This window comes from Dermacentor andersoni, chromosome 1 (assembly GCF_023375885.2).
Source record: "Dermacentor andersoni chromosome 1, qqDerAnde1_hic_scaffold, whole genome shotgun sequence".
NCBI lineage: Eukaryota > Metazoa > Arthropoda > Arachnida > Ixodida > Ixodidae > Dermacentor > Dermacentor andersoni.
This window is the reverse complement of record NC_092814.1, coordinates 89,588,569-89,605,891: the sequence shown is the minus strand read 5'-3', so window position 1 is coordinate 89,605,891 and position 17,323 is coordinate 89,588,569. Positions and strand designations below refer to the sequence as shown.

Below are 17,323 nucleotides of genomic sequence, written 5' to 3'. Positions count from 1 at the left end.
AATGGCACCACATAGAACAGCCAGACTGGAGCGCGCACTCCAGCCCTGCATGCACATAGCAAATGTTGCGCGTAGCTGCATCTGCTGTGTAGCGTAGATACTGCAGCTGCCACGGTATGCTGCAATAAGCCCTCTCGCTGGCGAGATGCTCTGACAACCGTTTTCTCTGATTGGTCTCAGGGGTAACATAGTTCCAGATGCGTGGTGACATGTGGCAGCGCAAGTGCCCATTGTACGTCGAGAGAGTGCTGCGCATGCCTGGATCGGAAGTAGCATCATAATAAAGGAAACAAACAATATTGCCGAACTTTTGGGCAGTGCCTTGCCATCTCTCCTGTGCAGCTTCCAGTGCATTAGCGGAGACAGAAGGAGAGAGAAAGCCATGCGCCAGTGCTATGGCACCCTCTGCTCATGGTCGAAGGATTAGGAAAATTTCTCTGCCAGTAGATTCGTGAGGCAACGAACGCACTGCTGTAGTGAGGTCATTATGTAATTACTTACAAAGGTGTTTCAGGGCTCCCTTAAGATTTTCATTATCTTGATGAACTCATAGAAATGGGGATATTCTATCACCAAAACCTTCTGGTCCAGGCTAAATGATATAAAGTCAAAGCTCTGCACCAATTATCTGCTCTGTGTCAAAGCATCGAATTGATAGTGAATTATTGGGGAACCAAGTAGAAGATGTGTCAACAAGTTCCCAAATAGAAGTGGGTTTGTATGCACAATCCATTTCTCTAGATTTTTGTTTGGGTGAGATTTAACTGCTAATAGTAGCACATAGTTCTTATGTCTACCACAACCGCTGTGGTAAACAAAATAAAATGATGTTTTACACCGAAGCTGGGGGGTTTCGTGTCCATGTGCGCGGTGCTCACAAAAATGTAGGCCGATCCCGGAGATAGTGCAAAGAAGCAGGAAGCGCACAGTGTGCTGCTTCTCCAAGAGGCATCACATGACGTCATCAGGTGATATCTTCACATGATGGTGCTGTTAATCTCGTATATTCAAATTACAATCCGAAGCTATCATGTCCGAAGCTATCATGTCTATCATGCTTGTGTGTAAGTCGTACTTTATATTTTTTCTGACACAATTTACTTTGGAAAATTCAATTAGTGCAATAATGTACTTGCTCTTGGTGGAGGGTCTAGGAGAATGAGGATGTAGGCTGCATTTCCGCACACGTGTGTGTGCGCTTGACATACGTGTGCACACAATGTATCTGTCCTTGATGCGTGGACACTGTGTGCCCATTGCATCTGGCACACAGCGTGTGCTGCAACCGTAATTGACATTATGGCAAATACTGTCCAAAAACCGTACCTCCACAAAGCAGCCGCAGCTACTCAAGCAGACCTCAAACGGCAGCTGGAAAAGGGCTATGTCTTTGAGTTTCCGCGTAACAGAAATATGTTTTCTCTTATATTCAAATTACAATCCGACGCTATCATGTCCGCAGCTTGTGTGTAAGTCATACTTGACAAATTCTCTGGCGCAATTTAGTTTGAAAAATTGAATTAGTTAAATAAGGCACTTACGCTTGGCAGAGGGCCTAGAGGAATGAGCATGTATCCTGCATGCCTGCACACATGCGTGTGCTTGTGACGTACATTGCTTGTGGTGGTGGTGCTTGTCTAAAGTCGTCTGAAGTCAGTCGGGCTTGTCTTGTCGGCAACAGCTTTGCTGTACCTCCACTATCACAGGGTGGAATGGAGGCAGGTTTTTTATATTTGTTTTCTTGAAGATGAAAAAATTTAGGGCTACTATAACCAGTGGGGGGCATGGGCTATATTCAATAGTGTTTTCAGATGTTCCCTTTGGTTTGACTGCATTGCCACAGTAAGTTGCGTGCGAGTGAGAAGTACCACAGTAGAGGGCACCATGGTGCTGCTGCTGATCGTCTGGTGTTTTTAAAGTTAGCCTAAAGCCTGATACATAGTTGTTCAAAACGCTAAAGCATAAAAAAAGTATAAGAAATACAATTGTAGGCCTGGACAGTTCAATGTTATTTTCTTGACAGAATGAGAACAAAGACAATGGTAAAATATTCAGTGAGATCTGTGCATCTTTTGGCCACTATGCTTTCAAGACAGCAAACACCGGCCAATATCACTTCTTCTTTAACCTAATTCTTTCATGAGAGACGAAGGCTGTACTATGTTTTCTCTTTAATTTAAAACTTTTTTCTGTTCATCTGCACTTTGCTTTCTGCTGCCTGTATGGCTTAAAGGGCCCCTACCAGGTTTGGGCATTGTAAACAGACAAATGTGGCACTTAGATCACACAGTGGCAGTTGTGTCTGCAAAGTATCAAGCGGCAGCGTGGCATGTTAAAACAGAAGCCCGCATACCCTTCCTCTTGATGGGGCCCTGCTTACAGCCAGAGAGTCAGTCACACACACAAATGCCTGTACATAAAACGCACTCCGTGCAATGTCACTGATACAGTGCATGACCTCACTAAATCTTCCAATGCAGAATGCGCAACTGCCACTGAGAGTGCTCCGCTTAGCAACAAGAAAAAGGGCTCGTGATGTAAACTTGTAGTACATGTGGGGCCGTCCCTCGGCTCCTGTGAGGGTGAAAGCAGGGAAGAAAAGTCTCTTGTGGACACTAGTCGAGGGTGAAGGAGAAGTGTCTGCATCAGAAGTCTAGCTCGCTTCTTGGCAGCACGTCAACGCAACAGTTCAATTTCTCCTATCTCATGTAATAATGAACCAATTTGAAAAATTCTTGTAATAAGATGCTCCCTAGCTGACACCATACAACTTCCAGTGTACACCAAAATTTTCAGTCGGGCCTGGTGAGAGGCTCTAACTCCTTTCATCTTGTTGCCACTTCATGACTGTATCAGGCATTGTGGCATGGTGAAGTGCTTGGGGGGGCATTTGAGAGGTGTTTCAAGGCGTAGGCAGAGAGCTGACAGGATTGATGCCAAGTGCAGCAGAGACAGCTGTTTACTGCAAAAAACAAAAACAAAACAAAAAGAAAACTGATAATTTTGACCATATTATGGGAAGCTAGGTAATTATCGCTCAGGACCGGAAAAATTTTCCCATGTGGTAGTAGCTGTATGCCTGCTCTTGTACGTCTGGCTAATGCTTGTTTTGCTGGTTGCATGGTTTAAACACTTTTCTGAAGTGCCATTCTTGTGGTTGATCTGATAGAGTCAGCAGATATGTTCAGAGCCTGTATGTTTCATCGAAACCTGTTAGAAAGCATTGAATTTCAGAATGTTATGTCTGAAAGGGATGTTTCTTGAACAGTGTTTGAAATTAGTGAATTGAATTATTCATCAAATATTGTGTGAACTTACAGAATTGATGCTTTTAAGCAGCATAGGTGCATGCTGCTTGAAATTGCTGAAGAAATCAACTCTGAAGCTTCTTATATTTTATTTTAGTAATAGTTCCAAGCTGTAAAGGCTTTTAATTAACAAAGTGACAATTAAAAAATCAGACAGCAAACTATTGCACATTGCAAAAGAAAAGTACCATGAAGGTAAATACCATGTTTTTTTGTAGTAAAGAAAAGGCAGTTTTGTGGGCAGTTTCTACTTGAAGTGTACTTGAAGTGTATTTTTATATTATGTACGATCACATATAGTATTGTGTCTTAAATACAAGTAGCCGTTAAGTAAATAATGTTTTTGTAATAACAATTGAAACGCTTGCAACAATTACTTTATTTTTAGGGCCAAAGCACCAAGCCATCAATCTCTAGGAATCAGGTGGAAAGCACATATTGGCCAGATGTTCTTCAGTACAAGTACCACGATATGTAGTAAGTATGTAATAATTTGATGTCTAAACTTGCAGTGATTGCTGTAGTGCTAGGTAGCAATCACCTCAACATTTAATGTCACTGAGCAGAAACCAGCCAGATCACCTTTCATATGCAGTTATTGTTGGACACTGTTACCTTTCTACCAGGAATGCATAAAAAAATTCTCAACTAAGGGTGCTTTCTACTAAGAGAAATTTATATCTGGATCGCTTCGGCATGCCCAAGTTGAAGGGCTGCGTCATTGTGTGATGCGCCCAACCATTGTTAATATCACAGAAGGCTGCTAGGCATGCAACAAAGAGAATTCTATTCAAGGAAAGGTTCTACTTGCAATGTTCAGTTGAGGCAAGCTGGCTCCGTTTTATTTTATAAACTACAGAAATGGCTCATGAGCTCAGCAGGATTCATAGACAATATTCATGTTTCCAGTTTTATTCCTTTGCTTCTATGGAACCAGCAAGGCACATGAGCTGTACTCATCAGGGGGAACAAGAAGAGTGATGAACTGTGGGCAGATTTTTAATTTTCTCTATAGGCGTACCGACTTCAAAGTATGCATCCTTCTGCAACATTTGCTTTCATATCAACATAACAGGATACTTGGACAAATGAAGCTAGGAATCTGAACTCTCTGGCCATACTGGGGCATCTGGTCACCTTAAAGGGACACTAAATGCAAATGCTAAGTCGACGTGGACTGTTTAAATACCATATTTACTTGCATAATGATCGCAGTTTTTCGTCAAAAATATTGACGCAAATTCAGGGGTGCGATCATTACGCGGGTTAAATTTCCCGCAAAAAGAAAAAAAAATTTTTTTCATCCCGCGTTTACTGCGGGATGACAGCAGGTCAACAAACAGGCAGCTGCCGCTGTAACAGTGCGGGACACCAAAACAAAAATGGCGGCCAGCGGGGCAAGCCGAATGTGCCAAACGAGATTTTTTTTTCTTCTCTATGAGTACATTACAGCATTGAAACAGTTCCTTCCATATCATTAATGAATAATATTGTTAATATCAGCAAGTTTGCGACAAGAACGTAGCCATGTCCACTTTGAGGGAATGGAAACGGAGATGGGCACGCTTAGCTGCCAGTGACATAAAAACATGTGGCAGGCATGCTGTGGAAACTGCAGCATTTGTCTTCACTACTATCCTAATACGGCACGTTTCCGCTAAGGGCGGGCGAATATCTTAGCTGTGTTACAAGTGTCGGCGTATGAATAAGGTACACTTCTAACGTATCAGTGTAAACGTGGCTGCTATCATTGCCGCTCGTGATTTGTTGCATGCCCACGAGTGCAGAAGAGAAGAATCGAAAGGCGCCTTTTTTGTTGTTGTTGTTGACCTTAACCATTCTAAAGCCTACAAATAATAAAGCCAAGGCAAGTTTGGTTGTAGCTTTTTTTTTTCATGGAAGTGCAGAAAGTGATGAAAGGAATGAAATGGGGCATCTTTGGAATGGTTGGTGCAGACACCTTGGTATGTCTTGAAGAGTCTTTTGCATAGCATTCGACAGCATTCGACAGATCGTAAGCGCAATCATCATTAGCTAGACTTGGCACACGACATATTGTTGTGGCAAGTTCGGGGTGCGATCATTACACGAGAAAGAAAAAAGATTTAATTTTGACGACAAAATTCGGGGGTGTGATCATTACACGAGTGCGATCATTATGCAAGTATGACGTAGTAGTTCTGCGGAAACCCGCAAGGTGGAGAGAAGTAATGAAAAAAGGGAAAATGAGGCAATGAGAAAATGAGAACTCATAGAGAAGTGGGCGGGGACCATGTTGGTCAACATACAACTGCAAACTTGTATATGCAATTATTTCATCAATGCCAAAAGTAATAATTTGAGGCCATCAACAAAATCATGTTTCTATGAGTGACTAAAATTCACTTCTTTGCGCAACAAACTTGAGTCATGTCTGTTCAGTGATCACCAAATGACAGCATGTCAATGTTTTACAGGTGTTTCGTTTCACCTAAAGAGGGTCAAAGCTAAAGCATCCATTTACAGGAAATCTTTAAGCACTCCTCATATTACCTAAAAATTTAGCATTTTGATAACCAATGATATGAATCCATCAGACAAATAGTAACAATTAGATGGCAAACTACAAAGAATTCATGCAGACCTAAACATTTTACATGATTGATCAGTCTCAGATTTCCTTGAAGTCTATGTGCAGTGGTGGATATTCTTCAACATTACACGGTTTGTAAAACTCAAGCAATGTGTATGAGGTTAAATGCAATAAAACCTTACCTTATTTTTTTAAATGCTATTATCTTAGAGGTAGTGCCACATATCCCAGTTTTCAAAGTTAAAATACTTTCATTTGAACACATGAAAGAGTGTCATTAAAAAGTAGTAATACTAATATTCAATGCAGAGATATGTCCCCCAAGAAGTATGCTTCACTCCTGTGAAATCTGAATCCGAAGCAATTAAAGCATGACAATCCTTATAACTTTTAAAAACTCCATTGATGCTTTTTGTTTACAGGGACATTAAAGGCAAATACTAAGTCAAGCTAAAGTGATAGATTAGTGCTAGAGAATCTCTAAGGCATCAATATTATCGTGCCGATGCCGTGCCGATTAGCATGCCGATGCTGCTCTTTTTAGCACCCGCGAACGGATTTGTGCGAAAACGCGTTTTAAGCATGCACATGCATCTTTTGGTAGACGCGGATGTTGTTTTCTGCAAAACCACAAGATGTGCATGCAAATGGTGCTTAAGTGTATCCTTGAAATAAGTTGACCTTTCGTTCTGTTATTCTATGCACCAAACTTAGCACTGTAACTTCATTAAAATGAAATGCAGGAGTGAATTGAATTGAATTCTGGGGTTTTATGTGCCAAAACCACCATTTTATTATGAGGCATGCCACAGTGGGGGACTCTGGATTGATTTTGACCACCAGGGGATCTTTAATGTGCCCTAAATACACAAGACACAACCGTTTTTGCAATTTGTGCCCATTGAAATGCGGCAGCTGCAGCCAGGATTGGATCCCGCGACCGAAATGCAGAAGTGGCTGTCATGTGGCTGCAATACAGATTCGCTGCTTATAATGAATTGCAATATGCATGAGAATTCGGTCAGCATATACAATAATTTGATATAATTGTACCTATGTATAATGATCTTGAGCTAATTGTTCATTGTACAACTTTTGACTTCTCAATGCAGTTACAATACGGACTCTGAAGTGTTGGAGAGCTCTTGCTGTGCAATGCGAGAGCAATGCTTGGTTGATGAGACAGCTACTACTTGCACTTCTAGTCTGGAAAGTTCAACACTGCCCCAATCCAAATCCAGGAAACCTTCAAGCAAGGCATGTGTTCCTGCACGCAAGAGTCCTCAAAAGCGTAGTCTTAACAGGGACCGAACTGCACTGCGAGGCCACCAACAAAAGCATTCTCTCTCATCAACGCGCAATGATCGAGTTGCATCGGCACCTCTTCGTAGGAGCCCACGGAAGGCCGCTTCATCTCAGAACATGCCACGCAAGACCGTCCCTCTTGTCCGGAATAGCCCGCAAGCTGCTGCTTCTCCCTTCCAGCTGCGCAGGAGCCCACGTAAAAATATCAGAAAGCAAGAGTGTGAGGAATCAAGGTGTGGCGGCTTTATTCTCTTGCCTATTTTCAGAAAAGATATGAGCATATAGTGTATGTCATTGCACAAACAGCAAACAAGGTTATAGAGGTATTAGGGCTATCACGTATACAGTGCACAGATAGATGGCATGGAAGGAAAACAATGACACTGTGCTCATAACATCATGTCCTGCCAAACTGCGTGCCACGTTTCTGTCAAATGAAGCATCACAACACTGTCTTCAAACACTTGCATGTTGTAGTGCATGCAGCATGTCATATATGGGGTTTCTTTTCCCCAAGTAGTTGCTTTGTGGCCCAGCTTCACAAATCAACTAATTTGCAACAAAATCTGAAGAAAATTATATTTTTCTTGTGAAAATGCTGAGATTAGCATCACTTCTTGAGCAAAGCCAACTTTTAGATTAGATTTGTCACTGAATGTGTGTCCAAATTTGTTGCACGCATTCAGTGTGTCTTTTGTCATGAAGTGATGCATTGTGTACTGTTAACCTCAGTATAGTAAACACTGATATAACGAATTATCGGATAGTATAACGAAGTATAAATACAAAATGTTTCTTGTTGATATCAGTGTATAGCAAACATATACTTGTGATGAATGTTAGATGTAACGATGGCATTGTTGTGTCAGATCGGATTTCATTATAACGAGGTTCAACTTTATCTTGTTTAGAAATTACGTATGTGCATTGTTCACTTTGCTTCAGTGTAACATTTATGCTACCATGAAGTTGGACACCTCAACACTCTAGAGCACTTTTGTTTGGGCGCTCTTGATGTGGCTGTTAGAGATATTGATAGATGTCCTACACAACTTCAGCAATGCCTATTTGAGGTAATTGGCACTGGTGTATCACTAGTATCTAGGCCATTTACTCTCAGGGGAGCCTGAACATGAGAAGGAAGTTTACGGAAGAATAAAAATGGGTTGAAGTGCATACAGCAGGTATTATCAAATCGTGATTAGCAGCTTACCGTTGTGCTTGAAGATAAAAGTGTATGATCATTGCATTATACCACTAATATCTTATGGGACAGAAACTTTGAGCTTAACAGAAAAGCTTAAGAAGTTAAGCCTGCTCAACGAGTTATCGAACAAAAAAATTATCGGACTAATGTTAAGAGATGGGAAGACAGGAGTGTGTATTAGAGAGCAAATTGGAGTAGCTGATATCCTAGTTGACATTAAGGGGAAAAAATGGAGCTGGGCAAGCCATGTAATGCATAGGGTCACTAACCGGTGGTCTACTAGAGTTACAGAATGGGTGCCAAGCGAAGGGAAGTGCAGTCTAAAATAGGGGAGAATTCAAAAAGAGTGCATATGCTCTAGTGGTACATGCTCATGGCATATGCTGTATAAATTTGTAAATATAAAGGAAAATGACAGCACCCCTTTGCACGTGCCAATTTTTAGCATGTGCTGCTCTTTCACAAAAGAGTACCAGTGGATGATCCTTATGGCAGATTGGTGTTGTGCTTTACCTGTGTGCTGTCACTACTTTCAAATAAGTGGCCCGCATTTCATGTGCGGTATTCCTCAGTGCATGCATTCAGAAGTCCTTGTCTTGCCTACATTCAATGTGTGGAAGAACAGAGTGCTTTAATGTGTTCTCATTGCAGGAGAGAGACAGTTGATCCAGTGAGTGGTACAGCAGCTGAGAAACTACGGTTGGTGAGTCATTGCATTGTTTGTAAAAATTATTACAGCTATGCAAGAGGTGTACTCGATGTTTACCACTTCTTTTTTTCTTTTTTTTTTTCACAGAAACTGCGAGTAGCTGTGGCGAATGCTCTAGAAAAGAATGGCGTAATTCAAAGCAGTCCCCTGTACAAACCTTGTGGCAAGAAGCTTTTTGCCATCTGTAGTACCTTTGCTCAGGTGGGTGTTTTGAAGCTGTTGGAGCAAGACAGTGTGAAAAAAAAAAAAGCCTTTCACATGTATGTAGTACATGCAGCATTTCTAAACTTCATGGACGAATGTCTGCATTTTTCAACTTTGTTTCGTGCATTAGGCTTTGTAAAATGGTAATTTTTCAATCGTTGCTAAATTGGATTAGATGGGTTAACAAAATTAGACGAGTACCTGTGCCGTTGAAAATGTTTTGAGCCTCTTTAGACTACATGGAAAAGGCTTAGTTTTGACTCATGAACTTCCTAACAATGACACCGTGCAGTTTTTAGACATTGACATGTTTTTCAGTGGGCTGCATATTTGCTGGAAATACTCCCTGCGAGCTTGTAAATGGCTCTTACCGTTTGATTCAGCGCATAGTAAGGCGTTAAAACGACCGATCGTAACTCAATGTCTAGGGTCGGTGCTGGCGAAGTCTTGTTCTCACTTGGCTCCGGATAGCTTTTATTGCCAGATTGAGTGCCTACAGGTGGCTGGTTTCCCTTGCTCGATTTTGACAGCTGTGACCGAGGCCCTCCTTCAGAAACTGAAGGGCAGGAAAAAACCTCAGCTGGCTCTTCGAACGAAAAGGCCTGAAGTAGTGCCCTACATTAACAGAGTGTCGCACAACTTGAAAAATGTGGCTAAAAGGTGTGATGTACCTATTGTTTTTTCTGTGCCACGCAAACTTGCTGGGTTGTGCCCATGAATTGCGGCACCTCTGAAGAAACCCACCTGTGGAAAGAAGCATGCGAGGCCCTACATTACATGTGCCACTGGCGTTGTGTATGAGATTGCGCTTACTCTCGGAAAGGTTTATATTGGACAAACCTGCCGATGCGTCAATGATCGGGCACAGGAACACGAGTGATCTGTAGTAATGGAGCTTCATTTCATTTGCCTATGCATTGTAGGTCCTGTGCCTGTGAGCTCATTCTTTCTGGTATGCGGATTCTAGACAGGAGTGGGAATGCTTTGGCCAAGGAAATCATGGAAGCACTAGAAAGAAAGAGAGCGCTTGTATTAGTGATATGTCGGTTGTATTGTGTAGCAAAGAAAAGCAGTTTTCAGAAAGAATGCTGTAATCGGTTCGCTCTGTGATATGACACATTTGTGGCTTGATGGGCAGTGTGCTTGTGCGATCTTGTTTTGCTCTGTATATAAGTAGGCAAAATTTTGCAATAAAGATTAGTTGTGAGTAGTGCTTGTCCCTTGTGTCGGTGTCTTCTGTTGTCCAGTCTTGAAACTGTGCTTACCAGTATTCATTGGATTAGATGGAGTCCTAATATTTACTGTACTGTTTGGCGTTTGGCACAACTTTATTATTATCATTATTTCTTTCTTAAAGTACTTTTTAAGCAGGTGCGTTTTTCTGTAACTTGTGTTCAACTGAAGTAAATTGCCATAATTGGACCAATGCTCATAGCTTATAAACAAATGCAGACAATATGTGGTATCTGTCTTGTGTTTACCCCATGGCAAGTGTGCTTCTTTCTCTTCTTCTTTATATTGAAATTTATTTTCTCTATAGAGCAGAATGACCCGCCATGGTTGCTTAGTGGCTTTGGCGTTGCACTGCTAAGCACGAGGTTGCGAGATCAAATCCTGGCCGCCGCAGCCGCATTTCAGTGGGGGCGAAATGCAAAAGCTCCCGTCTACTGTGCATTGAGTGCATGTTAAAAAACCCCAGGTGATCAAAGTTAATCCAGAGTCCCCCACTTCAGCCTGCCTCATAATCAGATCGTGGTTCTGGTACATAAAACCCCAGCATTTAATTTAATCAAATTTTCTAGAGCAAGATGCATAGGTGCTCACTTGTTAATTTCTGCTCTTCCAAAGATTTGTGTAGTTTTCAAACATAATGTTTTCCTGACTGTTTCCTACTTGTTGCACAGTGCAGATGCCCCCATCTTCAAGGCCATATTCAGGGAAATTATAAAATGCACAAGAAGCCTAGTTTCTGATGATGTAGATACATATGTGCCTTTGTGCAAGTTTCTGTGCTTGAAATATGAGATGATGTGTCACAAAAAACTTGCACAAGTAGACATTTTTGATGCCAAAACTAAATAAAATATGCAGCCGTTATGGCTCACCAGAAGTGATGCATGCAGAACCCACAATAACCAGTGCAGCAACTGGGTGCCACCTACGAGATTGGGTGTTGCCCGCTGTGCGCTGAAAATCCCGGAGGAGATCATGGTCTGAGATATGTATCATATCTGCTAACTACCAGGTGCCCGTATCAACTGGTATGCCAGTTAAAGGCTATTCATAAGAAAATCGGACTATACCAGCCTCTGCAGCTTCACCAAGATTGTCTCAGTAGTATTACTCGTATATACTACTCATTTATAAACAATTTATCCAAAGCTATATTCTATTGCAGTTAGCCTTTAACAATACGAACTAGAAAATGGTGACAGTATTATTTATGTTATATATGCACTGTGCACATTTAAAGTAATTCCTTTAGTACCATATGTGCAACTGTTGACGAATGACTGCTTATTCCATATATAGGTACTTTCACGATATCGTGTTGCAAGTTTGGTGTTATTTCACACTTTCTTTTATGTTGTCTGAACACATTGCTGTATTGTGCACTGCACATTTCACAAGCAGTAACAGCAGCAGATCTCTGAACATGTTCTGTTACTAGTGAGAGATAGCCTAGCTCATAGAGTTCTGATCCCAGAATATGGATCTCCTAGGTTAATCTGTGTACATGCTTAAAGAGGTCATCGAACAGTTTTTAACAGCTAACAGTGGCATAATTGGAAAACAACCAAGTTTCATATACTTAAGATTAAGAATTTTTAGTGCATCAAAAGATTTCCTTGGGGTTACAGTCGTGGAGAAGGTGCTCCAGAGACTATGGGAAAAATGTGGAACCAACAGTGAGATCTTGTCCAAGCAATTTGATTGTTCCATGCTGATGGGCATGATTGGAAGCCAGGAATTACTTGTGACTGCACTAACTGGATCCATAGTAATGCGTAGTGCTGGGATCCATAGTGTTTGGAATTAATCTGGAGTGTCTCCCATAGCGTGCGAGTTGGTTTGGAACTTTATACCTCATAACTTAATTTTTCGAGCTCTAAGAAAAAAAGTGGAGGAAAGAAACACTTCAAAAGCAACCTTTTGCTTTTCAGTAATGCACTGATGCAAGGTGCTTTTGTAGAACTACCCACCTGGGTGGCTCAATGACTGTGGCAGCCTGCTTCTCAGCACGATGTCATGGGTTTGATTCCTAGTCCCAGTGGCACAACGTATTGAGGTTTAGGTGCACGATAAGGAAGTCTATGCAGTCAAAATTAATCCAGAGCCTTCCACTTTAGTGTCTTCTATAGCACAGATGTTGCTTTGGATCATTGAACTGAATCTCTCAGCCACTCAGTCAGCTGGTTGATCAATTGGACAGTTGGTCAATCGGGTCTGGTTCCCATCCCATCATTATGATTTTTCTGATGTGATGCCTTTTATGCTGAAGACATTTTGCAATCTCATTTAACATAGGAAATAAACATGGTTTGTCAGAAAACAGTATTGCCATGAATATCTGAGCCAGATCCTGTACGCACATCATGCAGCCTACAGGTTTGCTTAAAATTTGAGAGACTACTAGCTTTTTCTTTCAACTTCCTGAAATGCTCCCTCACTTTTTGTGTATACTGCTTATAAACTTGATGGCCATTGGCTGAATTTCTTGAGACATCACAACTAAGCGGTGCAGAAGCAAAAACATAATGTCACTGTTAAGGTGGTTGCATTGGGTAGTGTCAGGCAGCAACACCACTGCACCATTACCATGGGCTCTGAGATCAGGCTGATCTCGGCACGTTCTTGGAGGGCATGCTGATACCAAGGCTCTGTGCGATGATGGGTGAAGCATGGAAAGCGTCGTTCTGCACGAGCATGGGGCACGGCTTTAAGTGCACTTAGAACTGCAAAGATGTGGCAGGGGCAGCACTTGGTTGCTGATAACTCCACTCATATGGTGCATACAAAAACTTTTTGTTGGAAAAGATTTGTGAAAAGATGCCCTTTAATACCAGGTATATTCCACACCTTTTTTAAAGAGTGTTGCAGTGTTAAGTATGGTAGTGCAGTGTGGCCCTTGCATTTGAAGCACAATGCCAGTGATTCAGTTTCCTTTTTAGTATCTTTTCTCTTTCTTTCGTTTATTCTGTCATACCTCTTGTTTCTTAAAGTTCTTTTGTCATTAATGGGCAATACCAACTACCTACTTTGAAAATTACTACTCTAGGGTTTTCTCTTCTTCTCATTTTTACTAAAAGTTCATGTTTGTTTCTGTTTTTTTTTCTCTTCATTTCTGCAGAGTTGTGTGTGAATGTTGTTAGTTTTTCCCTCTTCTTTTTTGTGATTACTCACACATTAAATCGCTGCGTCCTTACAGGATCTTGTTGGCAGTGGTCGTACCAGTGAGCTCTTACAAAAGATTGCAGATTCCCATGCAAAACAGGTGCGTATGTATTTGCAAGGGTTTATAATCCACATCAACACTACTGTGCATGTGTGCCTAATGTAGTTTTAATGTCACTGTTTATGTGTATTTGTATCCTGGAAATGCCATTGAGGCTAAAATATTTCTTTTTACTGACTTCACACATTGTATTGTCAGTATGTGATGCTGGAAAAGGCTAGAAAGCCTTTTCCAGTGAGGACAGATTTGCAAGGATTTTCATGTAGCAGTCATGAAAGCACACTAATAGGCTTGATATTTGCGTACAACAAGGTAATGTATTGTAAATAGGAAATGGAAAGGAAACGAAAAGGCCATTGGGCATTGGAGCTGTCTCAATTTTCTGTGGACAGCTGAACTGTTTACAGCAACCATGGAAACTAAACAACATGGTACTGTTGAAGCAACCTCAGCTTACTCTTCATTCTTGTTTTCATTTGGTAGGTGAGCAGCAAAGCATATATGGTTGCTGTTTGCCATTGCTCATGCTGCGATCAGCTGCTACAATTTTGGTACTTAGTTAATAATAATTTTAGATTCAGATTGAGTTTATTTTTGCTCTTCACCAGGAAGGAGCAGCCACATAAAATCTATTACACCAAGCATCATGATGAAGGTGGCTGCCTCCTCCTTTGCTTGCTTTGTAAGAAATCTTTAAGAAGTAGTATTTAAAGATTATCAGAGATATTTAAAGCTTTAGCTCGGAAGCTCTTATTTAAATAGATGGGAATGAAGAAATTGTTTTTATCAGCAAAAACTGTACCGATTTTGATGAGGTTTGCTGCAGGTAAAAACGAAAAATTTAATCTAGTTACTGTAGAAAGTGGAATTTCAATTTATGCCGTAAATTTGTTTAGAACAATTACTGAAATTGTAAAATTTAAAAGTCAAGTCTCAAGCTTACAAGTCTACAATCGGCAATAAGATATGATATCAGAATTCTGTAAAAACTGCACCTAATAATACATAATACCGAGAAAGTTGATGTATTATATACTGCTTCGTAAATATATATCGCTAATTTGTGAGTAGCACTTTTGCAAAACCCTGGCAAGCATTATAACAATTTAACGTAAACTGTAAATTTGTGTGTCACATTTGTCCACTTGAGATGCTCTAACAAATGCTGTTTACAGAACTGCAATACCTGTTTTCAGCGCGGAGTTATGGACTTGTTAAGTTTGTGCTTCTAGCCGAATTACTACAATTTTTGTAAAAAGATTGAAGTCCTAAATCAATATTCCATATCCGAGGGTTGCTATAATGTAACTTTCTCTATCAAATGAAACAAATTTTGTTCAAATCAGTCTAGCAGTTGCCCCAAAAAAGAGTTTATGCGGTTTACATGTATTTTGATGGGGAAGTCAGAGTTGACACTAAGCTAAAGCATCCTCTTAAGAATAACCCAAGAATTCTTAACGTTGCACCATTATAGCTGTGATCTTCTCAGTACCGAGACACTATAAAGCTTGCAGGAGAAGAGCTCACAACACTTTCTTGTTAAATTTAGTAATGGGAGATTCTGGTGGTCGATCCAGTTCTTCAAATCAGATTGCAAGACACTCCAGATCAGAGTCAGAGAAAGCACGTGCCACCTGAACGAAGAGTCACTTTCCGGAGCAGTGAGGGGGAAGCAAGCAAAGGCTGAGGGGAACCTTTAGGAATGCCTGACTGAACACTGCCACATCACGCAACATTATAGCATCACGGTTAGTGAGAGTACAAGCTAGACAAAAAATGGTAGGCTACGAAAGTGACTGATACAGTGGCTGACAACCCGCCGCAGTGGCTTAGCAGCTATGATGTTGCGCTGCTAAGTATGAGGTCGTGGGATCGAATCCCTGCTGCTGCGGCCGCATTTTGAGTGGGGCGAAATGCAAAACGCCTGTGTCCTGTGCATTGGGGTCACGTTAAAAGATCCCCTGGTGGTCAACATTAATCCGGAGTCCCCCACTACGACATGCCTCATAATCAAACCGTGGTTTTGACACGTAAAACACCAGAATTCATCCATACAGCGGCCGTCATCTGCAAGACAGTCCTACGCCAGCACAGTAAGTTTTCAGCACTATGATAAAATATTGTCAATGCTTGCTTCTTGCCTCAAAAATAGAACTGAAGGTGACGCTGACAAATGCAAACTCTGCCACATTGCCAACATCGACGCGAGGCACACAAAGCTCAACTGAACAATTATGAAACTGTCTAAGCGGCCAAGACAACCCTGGCAAACATACGCTGACATAGCATAGCGCTTGTGTGACCAGAAAGCAGCCAGATCTCACCATTGCTCTGACGTCGTCGATGGGAGCATTTCTGGGCATGCCAAGTTGGATTTCAGCAATCTGAAAGAACTGACTGAATGTAGTTGGAGCATCCTTTTTCGATCACCTGAACAAGACGACTACCTCTGGAGCACTCTGACACGACCACCTGAAGCTTCCATTAATGACAACATAGGCATATTTACAGAGGGAAGAGGGGGAGTGCACTTGCCCCCTTCCCTACCCCTATGTCAAAAGTAGGGGGTGGGAAGGGGTGAAAAGTATGCCATTTGCCTCTCCACTGTTAAAAGCCAATGCTCTTGGCTGCACACTGGCTAGTCCAGCAAAACAGCTGAGGCCAAGTTTTTTTTAGATAGCGGCCACATAAGTAATGCTCTTTTATTACGGATCTCCTGTTTGAGCAGCGAGGATTGTCATTCATCCGATGTCCCCAATGTGCCTTGCATGCCTGCAGTGTCAAGGATTTTGCAGATGAATAATTCCTGCCAAAATAGGTTTCATCTTGTGCCACTTGTATCATCCAGAGTTCCTTGGGGCCGCCTAACCATATTCAAAAACACAAAAGTACAGAAGTAGCATCGATATTTCTATTTGATGGCCAGGGGATGGGTCCAGATAAAATGTTATAATCTACCGGTCCCTAATGGTCGCCATATGTGCGATCAATAATCATACCCGTTATATAAGTATTCTGGTTTTGCCCGTAACTAAGATGTTAAAAATAGATACCCTATGTATCAAATCTGCTCACTCTTGATAAAGGCCGGTCTTCTGGCTGAAACATCGAGCAAATAAACATTTAAAGCAACCATACTTCCTTTCTTTAAACTAGTCTGTGCAACAAGCAACATCCCTTTGACTTTATGATTATACATGTATATTCAGTGTCCCAGCTAACTTTAGCCAGAGTTTAAAAATATGTGAATGCCACGTAGCTAGACAGAACCAAGGTAATATTGTTTGCTGTCGCTTGGAGATACTCAAATTATATTTTTGAGTCTGCCTAATTGGATAATTAGTCTTAATTAATCAGCTTCTCAAATATGATTAGATTAAAAGTGTCAATGAGAAAATTAGACCAACATGGAAAACTCCCCAATACAGCTTTCTGTTGCTCAATACGTGCTACGTAAGTGTTTTTCAGAGCATGAAAGAAGCCTGCGAATACACCCAAAGTGCCTCGAGCGGCCAGTCATGTGGCAATTTTGCATACACTTACAGGCTTCTTTAACGTCTAC

General features: G+C 41.3%; 1 protein-coding gene across 3 annotated transcripts in view; it reads left to right on the top strand.

Annotated features, from left to right (window-relative positions):
- Nucleotides 1–17,323, top strand: part of LOC126544310 (uncharacterized) — a 43,997-nt gene that overhangs the window by 25,607 nt on the left and 1,067 nt on the right. For all 3 annotated transcript variants that reach the window (XM_050191579.3, XM_050191578.3, XM_055061732.2), the window contains 5 exons: nt 3,697–3,785; nt 6,993–7,418; nt 9,044–9,095; nt 9,189–9,302; nt 13,735–13,800. In XM_050191579.3, coding sequence (XP_050047536.1) covers nt 3,697–3,785; nt 6,993–7,418; nt 9,044–9,095; nt 9,189–9,302; nt 13,735–13,800 — 747 coding nt within the window. The remainder of the gene's footprint in view (nt 1–3,696; nt 3,786–6,992; nt 7,419–9,043; nt 9,096–9,188; nt 9,303–13,734; nt 13,801–17,323) is intronic.